General features: G+C 44.5%; 12 protein-coding genes across 12 annotated transcripts; 5 read left to right on the top strand and 7 right to left on the bottom strand.

The window, feature by feature from the left end:
- Positions 1-141: 141 nt before the first annotated feature.
- Positions 142-1,006, top strand: V2V93DRAFT_374206 (40S ribosomal protein eS26). The gene is made up of 3 exons (XM_066911181.1): positions 142-301; positions 361-409; positions 469-1,006. The coding sequence occupies exons 1-3, from the start codon at positions 206-208 to the stop codon at positions 687-689; spliced, it is 366 nt and encodes a 121-aa protein (XP_066764022.1). The 5' UTR covers positions 142-205; the 3' UTR covers positions 690-1,006.
- V2V93DRAFT_374203 (actin cross-linking) lies at positions 759-2,160 on the bottom strand. The gene is made up of 4 exons (XM_066911180.1): positions 1,605-2,160; positions 1,204-1,553; positions 994-1,139; positions 759-938 (listed from the first exon to the last, which is right to left on the bottom strand). The coding sequence occupies exons 1-4, from the start codon at positions 1,794-1,796 to the stop codon at positions 874-876; spliced, it is 753 nt and encodes a 250-aa protein (XP_066764021.1). The 5' UTR covers positions 1,797-2,160; the 3' UTR covers positions 759-873.
- On the bottom strand, positions 1,983-2,892 carry V2V93DRAFT_374202 (uncharacterized protein). The gene has a single exon (XM_066911179.1). It carries the CDS (start codon positions 2,651-2,653, stop codon positions 2,360-2,362), a length of 294 nt encoding a protein of 97 aa, XP_066764020.1. The 5' UTR covers positions 2,654-2,892; the 3' UTR covers positions 1,983-2,359.
- Positions 2,893-4,917: 2,025 nt separating this feature from the next.
- On the top strand, positions 4,918-5,681 carry V2V93DRAFT_374200 (uncharacterized protein). The gene has a single exon (XM_066911178.1). The coding sequence runs from the start codon at positions 4,975-4,977 to the stop codon at positions 5,428-5,430; it is 456 nt and encodes a 151-aa protein (XP_066764019.1). The 5' UTR covers positions 4,918-4,974; the 3' UTR covers positions 5,431-5,681.
- A 161-nt stretch (positions 5,682-5,842) lies between these two features.
- V2V93DRAFT_374198 (uncharacterized protein) lies at positions 5,843-9,067 on the bottom strand. The gene is made up of 2 exons (XM_066911177.1): positions 8,550-9,067; positions 5,843-8,476 (listed from the first exon to the last, which is right to left on the bottom strand). The coding sequence occupies exons 1-2, from the start codon at positions 8,926-8,928 to the stop codon at positions 6,093-6,095; spliced, it is 2,763 nt and encodes a 920-aa protein (XP_066764018.1). The 5' UTR covers positions 8,929-9,067; the 3' UTR covers positions 5,843-6,092.
- On the top strand, positions 9,068-10,062 carry V2V93DRAFT_374196 (uncharacterized protein). The gene has a single exon (XM_066911176.1). The coding sequence runs from the start codon at positions 9,193-9,195 to the stop codon at positions 9,877-9,879; it is 687 nt and encodes a 228-aa protein (XP_066764017.1). The 5' UTR covers positions 9,068-9,192; the 3' UTR covers positions 9,880-10,062.
- V2V93DRAFT_338630 (Cullin) lies at positions 10,049-12,849 on the bottom strand. Its single transcript, XM_066907766.1, has 3 exons — positions 12,615-12,849; positions 11,046-12,558; positions 10,049-10,984 (listed from the first exon to the last, which is right to left on the bottom strand). The coding sequence occupies exons 1-3, from the start codon at positions 12,660-12,662 to the stop codon at positions 10,155-10,157; spliced, it is 2,391 nt and encodes a 796-aa protein (XP_066764016.1). The 5' UTR covers positions 12,663-12,849; the 3' UTR covers positions 10,049-10,154.
- Positions 12,850-13,518: 669 nt separating this feature from the next.
- On the bottom strand, positions 13,519-14,004 carry V2V93DRAFT_327603 (Mss4-like protein; the record flags this gene model as incomplete). The annotated part of the gene is made up of 2 exons (XM_066907562.1): positions 13,519-13,592; positions 13,656-14,004. 2 exons carry the CDS (start codon positions 14,002-14,004, stop codon positions 13,519-13,521), a joined length of 423 nt encoding a protein of 140 aa, XP_066764015.1.
- A 304-nt stretch (positions 14,005-14,308) lies between these two features.
- On the top strand, positions 14,309-16,710 carry V2V93DRAFT_70493 (Spc98 family-domain-containing protein). The gene is made up of 3 exons (XM_066912771.1): positions 14,309-14,543; positions 14,594-15,025; positions 15,086-16,710. Exons 1-3 carry the CDS (start codon positions 14,405-14,407, stop codon positions 16,534-16,536), a joined length of 2,022 nt encoding a protein of 673 aa, XP_066764014.1. The 5' UTR covers positions 14,309-14,404; the 3' UTR covers positions 16,537-16,710.
- V2V93DRAFT_374187 (uncharacterized protein) lies at positions 16,526-17,811 on the bottom strand. The gene is made up of 2 exons (XM_066911175.1): positions 17,728-17,811; positions 16,526-17,660 (listed from the first exon to the last, which is right to left on the bottom strand). The coding sequence occupies exons 1-2, from the start codon at positions 17,768-17,770 to the stop codon at positions 16,885-16,887; spliced, it is 819 nt and encodes a 272-aa protein (XP_066764013.1). The 5' UTR covers positions 17,771-17,811; the 3' UTR covers positions 16,526-16,884.
- Positions 17,812-17,892: 81 nt separating this feature from the next.
- On the top strand, positions 17,893-19,810 carry V2V93DRAFT_374185 (Adenosylhomocysteinase). The gene is made up of 3 exons (XM_066911174.1): positions 17,893-18,101; positions 18,181-18,363; positions 18,426-19,810. Exons 1-3 carry the CDS (start codon positions 18,018-18,020, stop codon positions 19,506-19,508), a joined length of 1,350 nt encoding a protein of 449 aa, XP_066764012.1. The 5' UTR covers positions 17,893-18,017; the 3' UTR covers positions 19,509-19,810.
- A 73-nt stretch (positions 19,811-19,883) lies between these two features.
- On the bottom strand, positions 19,884-20,819 carry V2V93DRAFT_327453 (S-adenosyl-L-methionine-dependent methyltransferase; the record flags this gene model as incomplete). The annotated part of the gene is made up of 1 exon (XM_066907557.1): positions 19,884-20,819. One exon carries the CDS (start codon positions 20,817-20,819, stop codon positions 19,884-19,886), a length of 936 nt encoding a protein of 311 aa, XP_066764011.1.
- Positions 20,820-20,988: the final 169 nt, after the last annotated feature.

Here is a 20,988-nt window from a genome sequence, read left to right as displayed (position 1 = left end):
ATTCTCTCTAAACGCCTTTACAGTTATGCAATTTAAAGTTTCTTGTAGGGTTGTAAGCTGTAGGGTTCTTGGGATGTGACTGCGTTTGTTGCAGGCGAGAGAGCAACGACAAGTCATTCGAGAAGTTGAAGACTTGAGTCTGCTATCCTCATACAGAGAAGACACACATTCCCCGCAACTTCTTTCTGTACCAAATAATAACATCATGCCTAAGAAGCGCCAGTCTTGCGGACGTAATAAGAAGGGACGTGGACACGTTGGATTTGTTCGCTGCTCCAACTGTGCTCGTTGCACCCCGAAGGTGTGTATAGGAGAAATATAACGAGATTGACAAGTCGAGTACTGACCGTTTGAATATAGGACAAGAGCATAAAGAGATTCACCATCCGAAACATTGTCGAGAGTGCTGGTATGATCCAAACTGTTTGAGATGAAACAAGGAGAGAACTAATATAGATATAATACTAGCCATTCGTGATATCTCTGATGCGTCGGTCTACTCTGAGTACGCTCTTCCCAAGCTCTACTTGAAGCTTCACTACTGTGTCTCGTGTGCTATTCACAGCAAGATTGTCCGAGTTCGTTCGCGAGAGGGACGTCGTGTTCGTACACCGCCTGTTCGTGTTCGTTACAACCGGGACGGCAAGAAGATCACTCCTCAGGCGGCTGCGCGGTCGGCATTCGCTTAGATTACGAAAAGACAAGTGAGAATAAAATAAGAGCAAAAATGTATATTGAAGATAACTCGATTGATGAGTGATTGATTGGCGATTGATCGGTGATTGATCAGTGACTCAGTAGGAATAAGTTTATTGAATATACGAATGTAAAATATGAAATTGATTTTAGTATAAACTAAATATTACAGTGAGATCAACAACGGTGGTCGCCTTTAATCTTTTCCCTTATTCGGATTATTTCTTCATTCAGTTTGCCATCTGTAGTAATGGATTAGAGAGAATTCATAGAGAGAAGATGAGGATACAAGGATACCTTTATAAGCAGCTTTTAAAAGTTTTATAGAATCATAATCTAATTTTGAGCCGACGCGTTCTTCGAGTTCTTTGGTATGAATTTTGAGAGATTCTGATTTTATTTCTTTCTTTGGCCGCTTTAGATATTTGGACTGAACGCGGATTCTGAGTAAGCTTGTTAGAAGAGAAAAGCGTATATACAAGGAGGAACGGCAAGAAAGGGTCATACGTGAATGATTCGTTTAGAGATGCCTGAGAAGAATCACATCGCACATCCTTCTGATCAAGAGAGAGATACATGTTGTGCGCGACGCTTTTGATGGACCATAGACCATTATCTAATAACTCAAGCTGAAACTGCTGTTCGGGACCGATTGCTTCCGAGGTAGCCTCACATACACCGTATTTTGAAACGGAAATAAACTTTCCTAGATATGATTTGAGAGTGAAGAAAGAGGATTGTAGGATAGGAGATAGGACGAGGACTTGTTGGACAGAGGAAGGAGTTGAGGAAGATGCACTTGCGAATAGTTTTCCCGCCGAGTCGCAGGATATTCCCAAGAGAGTACTGTTCTGATTCTATATAGTATGGGTTAGCAGAGTCTTAATAGACATTGGAGAGAGACGTACGACAAGAAACATGCAAGGGCCATTCAGATCACAAGTCATTTCTGCGTCCACCCATTCGTTTGGCTGATCTTGACTTTCTTGGTCTTGCCGCCGATCTTGATCTTGCTGACCATCCTGCTTTGAATCGGCATCGACATGCCTCTTCCTCTTTTTTGTAGACTTGTCTGATTTGAACGTTAATTTGGAGACCATTACAGTAGTAGCACTGGATGACCTCGAAGTATCATTACACTTGAATGGCGACACACAAGTAAGAGTATCACACGTGACTACCACGATGACAGAGGAGTATTACTAATATATGACACGGACGAAAGAAGACGAAAGCAGGAAGAGGAAGAAGAGATGAAGACAGGGGCTGTCAGCCACCGAAGGTCCAAGCTTGCGAAGAAGGACGGGCCAGGTGAGTCTATGAATAGTATGAGATGATAGAGGTCTGCAAGATTTGGCTAGTTATCAAAGGAGATAGCTAGTAAACTCAATCTAGAGCAAACAATAAAGAAGAAGAAAAAGGAAAATAAAGAATAAACAGTCAATAAAGAGAGCTCAGGATGAAGATGGCGGGGATAAGAAGGAGATGGAGGAGGATGGATAAGAATGGATAAGGGACTGCAAACGAAGCACACGGGCCTACGGGCGGTTACTGTTTTGAGAATAGTTGCCGTTTAGAGTTTGTATCTCTGATTTGGGAAGGAGAATGCACTTGCAGGCAGCGATGGACGATACTGTTGAGCAGCTGTTGCGCAGTGCAATTGTTACAGATGACAAAAGTGCGTACGATTACGATATTGTAAAAGACTGTGGCAGAGAACAGCAGGCACGAGAAATGGGCTGAGTAGTGTAGCAGAGTGTTGCAGCACCAGCACCAGCAGAAGCACCAGCAGAAGCACCAGCAACAGCAACAGCAACAGCAGCAGAGACAACAGGACAACAGCGAAAACAGCGCACAGTGATAAGATCAATACGATAACAATGCGACATAATACAACTGAACACAGGTCGAGACAGATGATAAAGTCATAAACAAGCGATAGATGATGAGCTAGCATCTACCACCATATTGGGAAATGCGATCCCCAACTATTATCTACCCTTACCTCGTATACTTCTCCCTTCTATCCTGAGCTGTAACATACAACTATGCTGTCCTAACGTAATAGATTACCGAGTCATGAGCGGTCGCAGCAGATTGATCATTGCGGCGCGCGGACATGGCCTGACCACGCTGTCAGGTTGATTAATCCGGCTGCGACTGCGATTATCGAGGCTGCTGCATATATTGAAGTTGTATAGTAATATGCTGTTGCTGTATTATAATGTAATAATAATAATAATAATAATAATAATAATAATATATCTTATTTTATTCTGTTACTGGCTTATTACCACAAATGCTTTGCAGAAAGAGAAATGCGCAATAAAGTAGTGGCCGGCGGCGGACAGAATGACTCGGTCCAACTCTAAAAGCTCATGCCAGCGAGGGTCTTTGCTACAAATCTAAACTCCGCCGAGGCATTTGACTTGGTACTAGTTTGCTTTGTCATTGTTGCTGATTAATATCTAGTTGTTGTTGCTGTTATTATAATTGTTGTTGGTATTATTATTATTATTATTATTATTATTATAATTGTCATTGTCATTGTCATTATCACTATCATTATCATTGGTAATATAACTAGTATCTAATACTTGTCAAATAGTATATAGTGCATGTATCAAAGATAGCTAGCGGTCTATGCGCTTGCCGAATTCTGTTCCTGGCTTCTTCCTCCGGAGAGCCTACAGATTTCTATCTTCCACGTCAGCATGAGACTAGTACATGACTACTACGTATTAAGTCTCTATATGCCTCATGTAAATACTCATGCTTATGTCTATTCTGTAAATTTACTCTGCGAATCTGCTCTATGAACACGTCTCTACTGCCTGTCTGTAGTCGATGAGAAATTACCCAATCGAGTCCGGGTTTCCGCGCTCGGAGAGTAGTAAAAGTGCCTAATCGGGACTAGACTACCCGCGGCAGCAGAAGCTAGCGCCGGCTGTGGCGCAGGACCGTGCGAGGTACTCGTAGCACTCTCTCTGCAAAGACACCTGGGGCGGGTCTTGCAATTGTCAAACAATAGATGCTGAATTTGCCGGAGAGCACTGCAAATCGCTGGTTTATTCAAAAAAAAACCTGCCGTCGAGGGGGCATCACAGAATTACTAAATCGGGGAAAATTACTCAAGACGGCAGCCAAAAGCGCCGCTCGAGTCAAACTCAGCCAGACTCAGCCAAACTCATTCAAACTCAGTGCGTGCTAGACTCGCTCCCGGCGGCATCCGCCAGCCGCAAATTAAAGTTCACGCCTGTTTTGGGCCTCGAGGCACGGGTACCGTACCCGCGGTCGGTGCGTGATACTCGATCGGGAAACCCTCTCGCGTCGCCAGCTATTTTATAACCCTCTCTCTTCCTCGCCTCTTGTCTTGCTCTGCATCATCTGTACTCACCGTATCTACCCCTCACTAGACTCTGTTCCTAGTCGACTCTCTATTTTTTTTTAGAGAGATACTCTTTTCTCCTATCCCATTTCACAGCCGCAACAATTACTGCCCATTCAGTCCAGCAGTCCTCCTCCGCGATGGACTTGACCTCGATCCTCAACTCCGGCAAGGCTGCCGCCGCTGCTGCCGCCCAGCAGCAGCAGCAGCAGCAGCTTCAGCAGCCTCCTACTCCCTCCTGGTCCCTCATGTCTCCCTCGCGCTCTGTTCGCAACCAGTCTCAGTCTCCGACTCCCTCCCTCGTCAAGTCCGAGACTACCGACAGAACATCCGTCGCCTCTCTCGTCTCTGCCGTCAACTCGCCGTCTCTCATCGGCCTGCCCTCGCCGCGCTCGCCCGCCGTCTACCCGCAGCTTCACCACCTCCAGCAACCGCAGCAACTCCAGCAGCAGCGCTACCTCCCGCATCAGCTACATCCCCCGGCCCAGCAGCAACAGCAGCAGAGTTCCTACGCGCAGGCCGCCTATGGCTCGCCCCAGTACGCGCCAGCGCCTAGCCCCTACTCCATCGACCAGAACCACTATCCTACCGGCCATGACTATTTCCCTACCTATCAGCCACAAGACGCGTCGCCTGTTGGATCGGCCTCTTACTTGCAAGCCTATGCCGCGGCTGCCGCTGGCGGCATTCCCTCTTCCGCGCCGCGTCCCATTCCTCAGCAACAGCTTCAACCTCAGCCGCAACCTCAATTCCAGCAGCAACAGCAGCAGCAGCAGCAGCAGCATCTGCTTCCCTCTCCGCGCGCAATGCTGCCTGCTCCCCAGCAGACTCTGCCGTCGCCCGCGCAGCTCGGCGTTGTTGGTGCGCCGCCCTCGCATGGAGCCTATGGCATGAAGCAATTTGTGTGCGGTACCTGCACAAAGCGATTTGCACGAAGATCGGATCTCGCTCGTCATGAGCGCATCCACACTGGTGTGAAGCCTCACGTCTGCGAGGTGTGCAAGAAGCCATTCATCCAACGCTCGGCGTTAACGGTGCATTTACGCGTCCACACTGGCGAGAAGCCTCACAAGTGCGATACTTGTAACAAGGCATTTTCCGATTCGTCCTCGTTGGCTAGACATCGTCGCGTGCATACCGGCAAGCGTCCGTACATCTGCAATCAGCCTGGATGTGCCAAGACATTCACGCGTCGCACTACGCTTACTCGGCATCTAAATACGCATGCGTGTGCCATCATGCCCGCGCAGCAGCAGCCTCAGCAGCAGCAATACTACGACAATGAAGCTGCGTACCGCCAGCCGGCCGTCGTATATGCTCAGCCTGCCTATCATATGGCTGCTTAGACAGAAAAATGAGTAAGATTTGAGTTATAGACGCGCTTTTGATCTTTTGTATATATTTGATTTATTCATTTGTTTATTATGGATGGTATTGTTTGGGATTTTTTTTTTTTTAATATTTTGTCTCTTGACTTCTTAATTTGTGGGTTTTTTTTTGAGAAAAGAAAAAAATGGGCTGTATAATATTCGCTGTATTTCTATATCATTGTCTAGATTATTATATAAAATGTATATATCTATTTAACAATTAAAAAGTTATAAAACTGACAGAAATAGAATAGAAATAGGAGACATGTAGTTTGTTTGATCGGATCTTGCGCTCCGTCACTTTATTTTTTAGTTTTTGGATCCTAGAGATTAATTTTATTAATTCTACTAACTTTACTAATTTTACTAACTTTAGTATTTCTATTAACTCTAATAACTTTTTTTTTTCATTTTTTTCATTTTTTCATCTCTAGTAAATTCAGGCGAAGTAATCCAATCAATTTATTTCTAAATCATTGGCTTGTTTATTTGTCTGATTTTGCAAAGGAAGACTCGTCCTCGTCCATGTGGTGGTCTTTGCGGTGGCGTTTACAAGCTTTCATACACAAATTATTATACTTGAAAAGACTTATTATCTCCGACTAATTGAAAATATATACTTGTACTTGTAGTTGCAACTATACAGACACCGGAGTATCCTCGCCCAATCCAATCTCGTCCTCGTCGTCATTTTCGTCGGATTCTAGTTGACGATCAGCAGCAGGACGACCGTATACAAGTGCCTTATAAACACAAGTAACCTCGCCTCCCCAATTCTGACGAAACCGAAACATTATATTGCGAACCGGGCATTTCTTTAACCATCGACTTGCCGCACGGGGAAAATTATATTGTTGTAAGTGAAAAGGCGCGTTGATATCGTAAAGAAATCGGCCGACCATGACGTACCTTTGTCCGGTTGTTTTCATCAGCTTGTCGAATTCTTCATCGAGGTCATCGTCATAGTCGGATTGATCGTAATCAGACAGAATATTCACTCGATTTCCGGATGTTGGGTAGACTCCTCTCATTGCCTCTCGCATACCTTCTCGATCTTCTGCTGACTCAACTTCAACCCATACTTCAAACTCCTTTGGCGCCACTCCTCTTCTGACCGCCAAATCACTCGGTACATGACTAATCCCGACTTCATCAACAAAAACCCATTCCGACAATCTCACCACAAGTCTGCCATCTTGTCCCGCGAACGGCCAACAATTCCCACTACGCAATTCAACGCTTAACGCATTCTCAGCTGCGACTGCACGAGATTGTCGATTATTTCGGCCGACAAATCTAGCTAGTAAAGACTGGGCTAGACTACCGCCAATCTTGGCCGTAGATGAAGTCATTATCGGATCTACTCGCGCGCCTAGCTCGATATCCGCATAATCTACCTTGCGCGTCATTTTTTCTTGAAATCGAAGTATCGCTTCCTCGACCATCGTCTCGACCGCCGCCTGGGAAAAATTGTTGCCGTTGTTATTATTAATCGGAGACGTCAATCGTGTGATCCAACTTGGTTGAGTACTCTTTTGATTGCGATGATCTTCAAGAAGCCTTTTTTCAAGCGATATTTCTGATTTGCGTAGTCGCTTGGCAAACTCGTTGCGCGTATTCTCCATCTCCGTCGAAAGAATTTCCATAAATGAATCTCGCGAGATGAACATTTTTTTCTCCTCCAAGCCATCATAAAATCCCTTAAATTGACCCTCGACATATTCAATCAATGAATCCTCATTCTTGGCTAGAAATTCCTCCCACGATATTTTGTGTTCATTAGATGTTGTCGTACTAGTACTCTTCCAAATCTTCCAATTTTCAAGTACACTCTTCTTTGTATTTTTGACTTCTTTTTGCATTTCTTCATGCTCATTTTTAGACGCAAACGCTGATTGCAAATACATCCAAAACGCAGGCTCAATATATAATTCCCCATCATCATCAAAGCGAACAGGTAATCTCTCAGGCAGAAGCTCATTAATAGCATTCAATGCACTAGCCTGCGACGCACTTACAATCTTGTCAAGCGCTTGATTAACTTTTTCCTCAAGTTGAAAAAGTTCTTGCGCAAGATTTGAGATTTCACCATCTTGCTTGATAAATCGGGTTTCAAATTTGGTAATTGCGGTTCTGGCTTCTGAAAATAAGATTGACGCCTTCTCAACCTGTTTATCATATTCACTAAATCTGTCTTGATAATTTTGATCATTCATCTTTATCCGCTGCGAAATTTCTGTAATACTGTCGCTAGTCATTTCATATTGCGCTTGAAAATCTCGAAATGCGCTATACAGCTCGCTCAATGAATTTTCAATCTTTGCCGTTGATTTTGCTGATTTGCCATCAATTTTCTTGAAAAGTTCAGACTGCTCAAAAAACTTCTGCTTTATGTCATTCTCAAACGATTCAACTCGCTGATCTTCATCTCTGACATGCTTTAAGAAATTCTTTTCGAATTCTTTGGACGTAGCCGATATTTTTGCAAGTTTACTTTCCAGATTCAAAAGTCGCCTTACCACTTCTTCGGTGGTCTGAGGTGCTCCTTGAGGGCTGCTAGTCAGTAGTGATCTGCCTCGCAAATTTATTCCGCTACTATTATTGCCCGATAGAATTCTTGCAGTCAAGGTTACAAACAATGATCCCACAAGAGCCAAAATCGCAAACGCTACAATCTTATTTGACAACAAAATTGACGTAGAGTTAACAATCAGTCGCGGAATGAAAAAAGCCACATGACGCCATGACTCAAGAATAGGAACTGAATCTCCATCGTCGGAGTTTTGGTCAAGAATTCGATTCTCGATAGATTGATTTGCTCCGATATGGTTATACGCAGACTCTTCTTCTTGAAACGAATAGCTCGCGTCAATGTCTGGAGCAGTCGTCGCCCGTCGCGTCGCGCGTGGAGATCTGATTCTTGTTTTATCAATATCCGCTGCGCGATGCAGAGGTGCTCGACGTCTTCCTTGTCTTGTCGAAGACGCCAGACTTGAGTGTGAAGACACGCTCTCGTTATCATCTACTTGCCGTCAGTTTTGTTCGTAATTATCTTTTGTCCATAATCATTTGGGTGGTCAAAACCAATAGCTTACCATCAACACTAGCGCTACGCAGCGATCGTTTCCGCAACGAATCAATATTATCATCTCGTAAATTCAAAGACTGCAACGCCTTGCGTCTAGTGGTCGACCTCAGACTACGCTCAGAAGCTGCCGGTGAGGCAGCGCGAGACAGCGGCGTTTTCACTCCATGATCTGACGACGACGGAGCAAGTGATGAACTGCGCGCGAGTTCCACATCCGAGACATAATTTTTCTGCATGATTTTCTGCCGATGATGACGAGAGACTAGGCTTTGTGCACTTGCACCAGGCGGTAGCGAGGGTAATTGTGGAGGTACAGGCGCCGTGGTATTTGTATTCCGGCCTGATCGTCTTGAGCTGTGAGAGTCAAAGTCGACCGGGTTGAACATTCAACTCTGACCTTCACTATAAAAACGTATTTTGAGTGTCTTGATACTTTTTCTTGCGAGTTAGTGTTGAACAAGTGTGGACACCTCGAGAGAATATGGTTTGTGTTTGTTGACGCGTCGGTTGGGATCAAAATCCAAACTCCAATGACATAATGGCTAAGTAAGCCGATTCTTGCCTCTACTCTAAATACTCGTGATTGTACAATTTGATTACAGACAGTGACTAGAGATTTTCCGGTTACTCTGAAAAGAGTACTCAAAACAATGTCAACAATATCACTCGCTAGATCACAGTCCCTGCCAAATATCCATCTCTGTGAATTCAATCTTCGAAATGCGACACGCCCTCGCACTCGTGTCTTATTAACGATATTCCGACTAGACTGGTTAATCGCCTTTATTTATTCTCGATTCATAAAGATATTCTTCCAATATTTGAAACGAGGAAGCGATGTTCATCAAGATACAAGAACTCGCAAGAAATCACTGGTCAAGCAAGCATTCAGTCGTCTTTACGCCAAATTGACGTTCAAATCAAAACAGAAAATCCCCATACCTGCCATCGAGACTGCATCATCAGCGACAGAAAGTACTCGTACATTAGTCCGCAATCGACGACAGTACGACTCCGATACTTCAAGAGTAGATACATCAATCCTCTGTATCCCCAAACATCGCAATATCCACTCGTCCAGGCATGAGCAAAGTAGTTTGTCGTCTTCAAGACGATACGCTTCACTGCTCATTCCTACTGTCCGCAGTCTTTCTTCGTCGTTCTCATTCAACAGTTTTCGATTTCGATCTGTTTCGGCAAATGGTAAGAAACATAATACTGCAGTATCATATTCTCGACGACATAGTTTGTTGAAGAACGGCGTCTTGAAAGGTACTACAAAGAAAGATTTTAGAGATTCTGCCATAAAGATTTATTCTGCTATGCCTCTGTACTGAATCTTTTCTACATTACAGCCCATCTGGCTGAGTTACGACTGTTATACCCCTCGCTAACCTAGCCGAATGTATTGTTACTTTATACGCTATTCGATTTCTTTGCTCATGTGCTAATGTTTCTCATCTGTTGAATTAGCTTTTCCTTGCTAGATTGTGCAAGGAGAATGAGATTAAAGCGCCGCGCCCCCCCCCCCCGTATGTACATCAGATGCTAAATATAAATTTGAAAAAACACAACCAAAAAGAAAAATTATAGAAATAGTAAACCGATGCAATCACGCTAAATAAGTGTACAACTGTCTATTCTCACTAGACCGCTCAATATACTCTCTTTCCAGCATAGCGTCTATCCGCTTCTTAATCATCATCGCATCAGGATGAAATCTTCCTGATAGCTGCGTCGTGACTTCGGAGATCAGGATATTGTGCTCTAAACTCTTTCTAGCTTTCATTATACGAACAATAGCCGCATCTGTTTGATATCGACGTAATTCGTCAACTTTATCAACAGTCTCTTTGCGCTCCGAATCGGTTTCGGTCTTGTTTATATAGGCTACCGTCGGGATCTTGATTCTGATATACTGCGATTCAAATCCGGCGTTGAAGGAGAATCGATCGGTGGGCCTGATATCTTTCGACATTGGTTCTTTGATTAAAATCCGCGTCTTTGGAACTACAGCCAGCGACTGCAAATTCCTCGTCAATTCATTATCTGGAATCGAAGTCGCTGACTTGATTTCTTCAAATGAAAGCGATTGACCATCAGCTACATCGTTAAATAGCATCAATATCACCATCGCATACGTAGAAACATTAATTTCATGCTTGCGTTTTCGAAATGTGGCGCGAATATCCGCATTGCCCATATTTGGATTCCAAGTCAGTACGCGACCGCTATGTCTATCTATGTAAAACCGGTCAAACGAGCGCTTGATGCGTTCAATCTCGGATGGGAATACACAAGTGTTGTGTTCAACACTTGATAGAGAAACCGGCCAGTTGGTGGATGTCAAAACAGATACTGAAAGCTCGGTCTGTCGGTCTGGATCCTTGTCTTGAACATAGCTTTTATATTCGTCAACCATGTCACCAGATACTTTCATATCTAAACGGGAGTTAGCTAGTGGAGTCGATAAAAAACCGAGTCTTCTTTATATTAAACTCACCTTTAAACATTCCCTCCAATTTTGTAGTGAATGAGAATCCAACCTCCATCTTCAACTTTGTAATCATCAAGCGCTCTACATCATCAGATACAGACCTGCCGCCTAATAATCGCTTGGCTAAATGCGACTTGTAATACGTCTCAAATATGTCCTTATCGTCAATATATCTAAATAATGTAATGGCGCGATCCAGCACTGCTTCCGCCTCATCCTCGGTCTTGCCTTTCAATCCTTTCTTCAAATTATCGTCAATAAAGAGTGACAAGAACTCGCTGCATCGATTCATTTGATTGATAAACGACGAAAACGCTTTTGTTAATGACGTCTGGATCTGATTATCACCATCCATCGTATCGTTAAGGATTCGGTCATATTTTTCCTTCAATTCCAAAACAGCTTCAACCCACTTGAAGGCGGCAGTCGTAGCAGCATTCTGCGCAGATACACCCTTTGGTCGTTGTTCGGGCCTCTTGAGATTTTCTAGTGCATCATTATTGATTTCTGTGCCTTGCGCTACAACTCTTGTCATTAACGAGTTGCGCAAATCGGTTTTGTCGGGGTCAACACGCGTGCTTAAGCGATAAAGGCGCTGCAAGTCGTCCATTCGATCATTCAAAATCATTTGGTTAAGCCCGGATTGCTCGGAATGCATTACGATAATAATATTTTTGGTAATCATAGTCTCTTCGACAATTTTTGTGATTTTAGGCTCGCTCGTAACGGAAAGATAGGACATCACTCGTTCGTACTCTTCTTTTAATCGCTTTTCCGTCTCAATTAAATACTGACCAGACAGGCAGTCACGAGCAAGCTTCGCCGCTTCGGCAGTGTAGAATTCGGTAGACGAACGGAGAAATTTTGGCTCAAATGATCGAGAGTAGACAGTCTCGCCATCTACTTTATCTTCAGTTAAAGACTCGAGCATTAGTATCGTCGCCTTAATTGCTGAAGTGTCAACGATATCGCCGTCACGCTGACGTCGGATCTGATTTAATATTATTGCATAGATATGCTCACCAACCTGAAAATCCTTATTGCGAATGACGTGATCTCGAAAAAGAGCAAGCCCGGCGTCATAAATCAATGGGAGCTGCAGTTCCTTGCAGTACACACGATCCATGTACATTAAGATATCACTGATCATGCGCATACACAGACAGTGATCATCCCATTGCAATTTTACCGCCTTCAAAAATCGAATACCGGCTTCGCGCTGATCAGCCGTAGCGAGCGGCACGGCTTGTGTCGAAGTGACTCCTTCGGCGGCAAGCGAGTTGGCGGTATTACTAGCCAGCGGGGCAAGTTCTGTAGCAACAATGTCTCGCAGATGCTGCGCAACAAACGATTTGAACGAGTAATATAGCTTTTCGGCATGTTTTTTCAGAACCAAAGTGTATGCGGTTCGGTATAGTTCTTCGTATGACAATCGAGACGCGTTCTTTTTATACATTTCTTGCATCGCAGTCGACAGCACACTCCACGAATCTTCAAAATTAACATCGGAGGAGTCCCGCTATATTCAAATGTTAGTAGACTGACCAATTCTATTCTGTTTGGATAAACGCCTACATTGCGCGGTGGACGCATCTTAACGCGCGACCGGCCGCCCGACATCATGTCCGTTGACACTCTCGTAGACCACTCAACTTCTAACAAAAAAAGCCTTTATAAAAAGACTTGATGCAGCCAACCAAATAATGATATAAGTCTTATAGACTAGATATTTGAGCAGGAGATGAGGTGGTAGGAGAGAGGAGTGGAAAGTAGAGTGTTTTAAAGGGTGAATTAACAAGGCAAACGCAGCACGAAGCGGCGGTGAATGCGGAACTAGCTGGAAACGACTAAGTTTTTGAACTTCTATTTTATTTGGAGAGTTTTGATCATAAATATACACACATATATATACGACCATTTAGCAGTATTCATTTAATCCTTTTTATTTAAATCCTTTTTATTTTTTCTGCGACGAAGTTTGCTGCAGTCAGAAGCTGACAAAAACTCTGAGTGAATGCTACGTTATTACATACATTGTCTACTATATCAATCTGAAAATGTCAATTATCACTTTAGTTGCAGCATTTCTGATTGTGATTATACATTTCGCTGGGAGAGACTGAATTCATATCGGTTTGTCAAGTTGAGATCTCCATTGCTACGGTTTTAATAGTAGCCGCTTTCTAACTATCTGCACTGCTGCGGTTGATTAAATATCAAAATTGCTCTAAACTGACCAAATACAAAACAAAAAGAAAAATGCCCCAGTCAAGAGTAATAAAGATACCCAAAAGACTGCAAACTCCAAACTTCCAAGTCGTATTCCAGTACGATATAATAATACGTCGAGACGCAATCGAATAAGTTGCACAATAATTCCGGAAATGACTATTATGACTCACAATAACAAACAAATAAAACAAATATAGTCGAAATATTTGAGCAATTAGCAGATCAACGAGCTGCAGCAGCCCGCGATCTATGCATCCTCGGGAAGAAACTTCATACTGACGCTATTCACGCAATGCCGTTCGTCAACCGGAGTCTTGTATCCTAGAACAGATATATAAATTAACCTTTGATCAAAGAACAGATCAAAAAACGATAGCAAGATACCTTCACCCTGAAAGATATGGCCGAGATGACCGCCGCATTTTGCGCACACCATCTCGATGCGCACCATACCAAAGCTGCGATCTTCAAAGCGCTTGATTGCACCCGGCAGCGCTTGGAAGAACGCCGGCCATCCGCATCCTGAGTCAAATTTTGCAGATGATTCATAAAGCGGAGCGTTGCAGCCAGCGCAGCAATATACTCCCTTTTCGTGGTGATATTCGTACTCGCCGGTGAACGGCCGCTCGGTGCCTTTCTCGCGAAGGACACGGAACTGCTGCGGCGAGAGGATTGCGCGCCATTCGTCTTCGGGCTTGACTATGGGATAGTCTGAGGAGTCTTGTTTAGCCATTTTTGATTTTGAGGAAGCAGTAGTAGTGGCAGTAGTAGTAGTAGTAGTAGTAGTAGAAGAAGAAGAAGAGAGAAGACTCTTAAACGAAAAGCGAGAGAGAGCAACGCGGGGAAGAAAAGGCATACAAGACACAGCCCCTACTCTCGTCAGCACTCCGCCACGAATACTACTCAACCTCGATATCTTTAATGAGCAAATAACTGACATTTGCAGTAATATTGCTTCGGGAGGCTTGATCAATAATCTAATAATTATTCAGTTCTTAATACGTCGCAAGACAGTGACAGTTTTAGTGACGTAATCGTCATGCTGCTGAGTGCACCCAGAATAAACAATAACAATCTCTCTCAGACGCGTCGCTCCTCCTTCTGTGGTTACAACAACTTTCTACCTCTTCACGATGAACTCGGTCACTATAGACAGACCTCAGGCGTTGAGCTGGGTTCCAGATCAGACTGTCGACGCCCTCGCAACTTCTGTGAGCTCGGTCTCGCTCCAGACCAAAGGCGATATCCTCGCTTCTAATCGCCATCCAACAGGTAATGCTCTTAATGCTCTCCATATATAACGCTTATACTCATTCTTTTAGATCCCTCGGAGTCAAAACTTCTAAGAGACATACCTTATACACTTCAAGGTCTCAACTCCAACACTCTGCCATTCTCCTCTCGTTCAGCAATCACTCTTCCCACTACCCTCCCTCTCCCCTCAATCTCTGTCCTACACTCTCTAGTTGAGCCAGCTCTCATTTACAAAAATCTGTCTGCCTTTGTTGAATCCCCTAGTGGTTTGACTGGACAAGCCTTCCGAAGCGTTGTCGAAGTCGAACTGCGTGGCTACCTAATGCTCGTCGCTCGTATTGACGAGGAAATTCGAAAGGAGCTACAGCACGAAAAGACAATGCCAGAATGGAAGCAGGGGTGGACCTCTGGAGGTGTCACTTTAAAGAAATGCGTCTACTGGTTGCGAGAGCCTACCATGATCTTGCGACTCATGGCAGATATGGTCAGTAAATGTGCAGGTATGTAACAAAAGTAAAGCTTAATTTTCAAGACCTATTATAAATAACACGCATCGCTAGATCTCAATGGAGGAGAGCTCATCAACGAACTTTACTTTTACACATCCCATGGTGATTCTTTCATTTCCGATTTTGCAAACAAGATCCTCAAGGAAGTTTGTCGTCCGTTTTACGAGTTTCTTCAGCAATGGATATATACCGGCGACTTTCGCGATCCCTATAACGAATTTTTTATTCACAAGTCTGCATCTCAAGAAGAAAAATGGGACGCAAAATATTTTCTGGACAGCAGACATGTTCCTGCCTTTGTCGACGATGAACTTGTGCAAAAGATCTTTCAGATAGGAAAAAGTCTGGATTTTTTGCGATCCTCATGTGGTGACAGCGAGTGGGTAGATCAGCATGGCGCTAAGCTGTCAAAGGCTTTTCATTATGGAGAAGAGTCTGGCGATTTGGAAGAGTCTATTAATGTGGCTTACAAGGCAACCGTACGCCACTTGATGAATCTCTTAACAACTAAGTTTCATCTTCATGATCATATTTTGGCGTTGAAGAATTATATTTTACTTGGACAAGGTGATTTTGTTGCAATGCTGATTGAGCTGTTGGCACCCTCCCTTGGCAGACCAGCCAATACTCTATATAGACATCATCTTACTTCAACGCTTGAAACAGCAATTCGTGGGTCAAACGCTCAATACTCAGGACCAGATGTTTTGCGAAATTTAGATGCAAGAATGCTTGAGTTCGTCCATGGAGAAATTGGATGGGACGTGTTTACGTTGGAGTATCGTGTAGAAGCTCCGCTTGATGTCATTATCAATTCCTACGCCACGCGGCAGTATTTAAAGATTTTCAATTTCCTTTGGCGGGTCAAGCATGTTGGATTTGTTTTAAACGTTACCTGGCGACGAGCTATAACCGGTGCTCGTGGCGTCCTAAATGACGTGAAAGATATCGTCGAACAGGATTGGAAACTTGCACGGGCGTGCTGCAGCGAGATGCTTCATTTTATCTGTCAGCTTGAATACTATGTGCTGTACGAAGTCATCGAGTCGTCATGGTCTGAATTACAAGCCGAGCTGAAGAAAGAAGAACTGACACTAGATCAACTGATCGAAGTTCACAGAAAATACCTTGAGAATATTACTAGGAAAGCACTGTTAGCGTCTAGTCGTCAAGGTAAAGAAGACGTCTATCGAGGACTTTTACACGAGATTTTGAAAGTCATGCTCTCATTCTCTGACGCTATGGACGCGCTCTATGCATTCTCAGTCGAAGAGTACACGCGTAGACAGACCGAGGACTCAGAAAATGGAATGGATGAGACATTGCTCGAATCTATTCGAGCTACAATGAAATCTCTAAAATCAGAATTTCATATTCTTGTCGGTAAATTACTGGCGAACTTGGCGTATCAGAATGATACAGAAATGAGGTTCTTAGGAGTTCGGTTGAATTATAACGAGTATTATGTAGTATCGCGCAAGAATCGTACTACTGACGTATAGTTTTCTTGCTTGTCACAGTCTTTGACTAGGATTTTAGTATTCTTTTGGTTGTATAATAATGGAGTTTGATAATCTTTAACAGTTTATATTATCTGATTGAGGGCTAGTTAATGACAAACTCAGCCAATATATACCAGACTCTACCGCTTCAATCAGAGCAACTGTAGTCTGTCACCAGAGGCAACAATGTGCTATTTCTTGGCATGCTGCTAGCAAACTGGAGACGGGAGCGACATCGTTTCGAGGTTGAAGAGATGCATATTGACTGGCTAATAGAGCACCAGCACGGCACTTGCCTGCCAAAAAAAAAAAAAATGAAGAGAAAAAGGCGATCAAGAATACAGGAAATTACGAATCATCCTCATCTTCGATCTCAACATGCCGTACCTTTCTTCCCGAACTCAAATCAGTATCTGGCTCATCAAAGCTTCCTGCTCTCTTCCGTTGCTGCGTCGTCGCGCGTTGAACAGCTGCCGGAACAAAAGCTGCACTTTCTTTCTTCAAGTCACGGACGACTGGTGCCGCTTCGTACGTGGTGCGAGAGGATGTGGCTTCTGTTGAGATCGGATTTCGCTCAAAGCGCAGCGCAGGCCCTTTTGGAAGGGGTATATCAGTCGCCAGACGCTCTTTGAGGTCTGGCCTGTAATACAAAATCTCTTCATCCTCACTGACTGCACTATCTTCACCCGCGCTCCATTCGGCGTAGGGGTGACCATCTGGCGGTAGACCGGTGGGATTAAACACTGGATCCCAGTATATGCTTCGTCGCTCACGGCCCTTAAGCACAAATACACCAGATGCATTCTCATGTCTTTCGAGAGTAGATCGTATTCCCCGACTAGCACTAGACTCTGTAACTTTGTCATTGTTTGCTGTTGATGACGATGCCTTTGCCTTTTGCGCTTCAACTTTTGCTTTCGCCTGCCTCACAAGCACAATCTGCTGCTCTAACTCAGCAAGAAGCTTCTTGTCTGTTCCTTGCAGCCGTCCTTGCGAGTCGAGATCCTTGAGAGCCTGTATTTGTTTTTCCATCCGCTGCGGATTGCGACGCGATAGTTTCTCCATCGTCCGCTCTGCTCGCTCTGCTTTTGATTTCTTAATGGCATTTGCCTTGTCTTTACGATCTAAAGATGGTCTGCTGTTAGTATATTAAACAGTAATTTCAGTCCATTTAAACAAATCGTAACTCACGCTGAGCCTGAGCAGGATTTATACTGCCTTTTTCGCGAGCCATGATTCGTTGCTCTTTATTCTTTCCTGTCTTGCGCTGCTGATCTGTGTAAACATATCAGATAAATCGAGAAATAGCGATGACCTCGGCTTCGTGTTCGGATAGGGCAAGGGCACTAACAGCCATTATTTCAAATTTTTTTTGGCGTCTGAGCGCAGCAAAGTCAAACTTTTCTTACTCCTCCACCACTTCCTCTCCTCTCCTCTATTCTTCATCCTCACCATCATCCTCCCTTCCTCTTCCTAACACAATGTCCGCTCCTGCCGCCACCTTCAAAGTCGCCGATATCAGTCTTGCTGCCTTCGGTCGTCGCGAGATCGAGCTCGCCGAGAACGTACGTTCTCCTCGTTTAATTTTACTGCTTTTTTGCATCTGTTTACTATTCTTATGCTGACCGTGAATTTGTTCTTTAGGAGATGCCTGGTCTCATGGCCACTCGTGCCCGTTTTGCCGAGGCTCAGCCTCTCAAGGGTGCTCGTATTGCCGGATGCTTGCACATGACTATCCAGACCGCCGTCCTTATCGAGACCCTCACCGCTCTCGGTGCTGAGGTTACCTGGTCGTCTTGCAACATCTTCTCCACCCAGGACCACGCCGTACGTACTTTGATTGTGCTTTTATTACTCAATTGGTTTGATTCTGACTGACTCTCTCTTAGGCTGCGGCCATTGCTGCCTCTGGTGTCCCCGTTTACGCGTGGAAGGGTGAGACCGAGGAGGAATACCTCTGGTGTATTGAGCAGCAGCTCGTCTCTTTCAAGGACGGCGCTAAGCTCAATCTGATCCTTGACGATGGTGGAGATCTCACTTCTCTCGTGCACAACAAGTACCCCGAACTTCTCGAGGGCTGCTACGGTCTCTCCGAGGAGACTACTACCGGTGTCCACCACCTATACAAGATGTTGAAGGAAGGTAACCTCAAGGTTCCTGCCATCAACGTCAACGACTCGGTCACCAAGTCTAAGTTTGACAACCTTTACGGATGCCGTGAGTCCCTCGTTGACGGAATCAAGCGTGCTACCGATGTCATGATTGCCGGTAAGACCGCTGTCGTCGCTGGATTCGGTGACGTCGGCAAGGGTTGTGCCATGGCTCTCCACAGCATGGGTGCTCGTGTCATCATTACCGAGATTGATCCCATCAACGCTCTCCAGGCCGCCGTTTCAGGATACCAGGTCATCCCCATGTCCGAGGCCGCTGCTATTGGTCAGATCTTTGTCACTACCACCGGTTGCCGTGACATCATCACGGGCGAGAACTTTATGGCTATGCCCAACGACGCCATTGTCTGCAACATTGGCCACTTTGACGTTGAGATTGACGTTGCCTGGATTAAGACTAACGCCACCTCGGTCGTTAACATCAAGCCCCAGGTTGACAGATTCTTGCTCCCCAACGGTAGACACATCATCCTCCTCGCCGAGGGTCGTCTTGTCAACCTCGGATGTGCCACCGGCCACTCGTCGTTCGTCATGTCGTGCTCGTTCACCAACCAGGTCCTTGCCCAGATTGCTCTTTTCAAAGTCGACGATGCCAAGTTCCGTGAGACCTTCGTCGAGTTTGCCAAGACAGGTCCTTTCACTGTTGGAGTTCACGTTCTCCCCAAGATTCTTGATGAGACCGTCGCTCGTCTTCACCTTGACCACCTTAACGTCAGGTTGACTCCTCTTACTGCTGTCCAGTCCGAGTACCTCGGAATTGCTCCCGAGGGACCTTACAAGGCCGAGATCTACCGTTACTAAGTTCGCGGCGCAGTGCCACTAACTGGTAGCCTGCTTTTATTTAATGTTTTGAGAACTGTAATGGAAGAACAAGTCTAGAGTGGAAAGGAGTGAGAAAAAAATGTTATGGAGTGTGCTTGTACAATTTGAAATGTGGTGTTTTATGTTTGACTTTTAGCAATTGTTCTGTTGATGTTCTTATGCGTGATAGATTATGTAGGCTCCAGGGTATGATTCGTATATAATAGAAAAAGCACCTTTCGATCCCCTTTATGTATGAATGTATAGAACAATAATCTAGCGAAATCGCCACTGATCCATGCTTGCTTTCAGATATGCGGGGAAGTTGACTTAATAAAGACCCGCAACCTCTGTGATTTGCGTCTCAAAAACGACCTATTTTTTTCTTCCAACCGCAAATAGAAACGGAAGCATAATCTCTATCTTCTTTGCCGGATTACTTGGGGTGAATTGACTGCTGCTTTCGCGGGAACTTCTCATCGACTCAGGAAGCAATTTCTCGGGGATCATCACGGGAAGCTCGAAAGCATACTCAAATACTTCAATATCCACCAATTGTGCAAATTGAAAACTTTTAAGAATGTCTTCGGATCGAATGCCGCCTATATGGTGAGCATGAGTGTGATCATGAGAGTGAACGTGAGAGTGGTGCATAGCATCTTTTGCATTTTTCAGGTTCTGGAAAATAGTTTGAGTAGATTCTGTCCAAAGAAGATCTACAACACACATAAATCCACCACTTCTCAGCAGATTTGAAGTTATGGATTTTGTAACGCTTGCCATATCTGGAAGATGATGAAAGCCCATCGCACAGGCTGCAATATCAATTTTTCCTAGCCATTCTGCGCACACATGATCAAGCTGCACAGAATCGAGCACGTCGCATGCAATTGCATACATCTCGCTCTTGTCAAGACCTTGGTTTTGCGCACGAAGATTGAATTCGGCCACTGCTGGAGGATGTATATCGATTCCGAGAACACGATCAATATGTTCAGCGACATGATGAGATAGAGCGCCTGCACCACATGCAAAATCCAAAAATATAGAGTCGTTGGAGTTCAAAAGAGACTGAACCGGAGTATACTGCAATACAACCTGAGCTGCAAGACTGCGCGCTCTGATGAAAGCAGGTAGTGAAGAGGCAGGCCGACGTGATGGAGGTTTAGAGTCGGAATCGCTGCTGCTCGCTGATGAAGCATCCTCTGAAGAGTCACTGTCGGACAAAACAGCTTTTTGTTTCCCTTTCGGTTTGCCTTTTGTATCTGCACTAGATTTTGATAGACTCGCGCTGTATGGATTATCATCCATAGCTTTGCAGAGGTACAGATACGAACTAGGTTTCCATATATTTCTCAGAATGCAAATAGCCAAGAGATGCATCGGGCTAGGGTACTATTGACTCGGATTTCTACCAATCGTGAACTAATCTCTTTACCGCTTGCTTAGAGATAGAAAATAAATACTACCCGTAGAAAGA

Source organism: Kockiozyma suomiensis (genome assembly GCF_038497685.1).
Source record: "Kockiozyma suomiensis strain NRRL Y-17356 unplaced genomic scaffold V2V93scaffold_13, whole genome shotgun sequence".
Taxonomy (NCBI): Eukaryota; Fungi; Ascomycota; class Lipomycetes; order Lipomycetales; family Lipomycetaceae; genus Kockiozyma; species Kockiozyma suomiensis.
The sequence above is the reverse complement of the archived record's forward strand: the minus strand, read 5'-3'. Positions and strand labels throughout refer to the sequence as shown.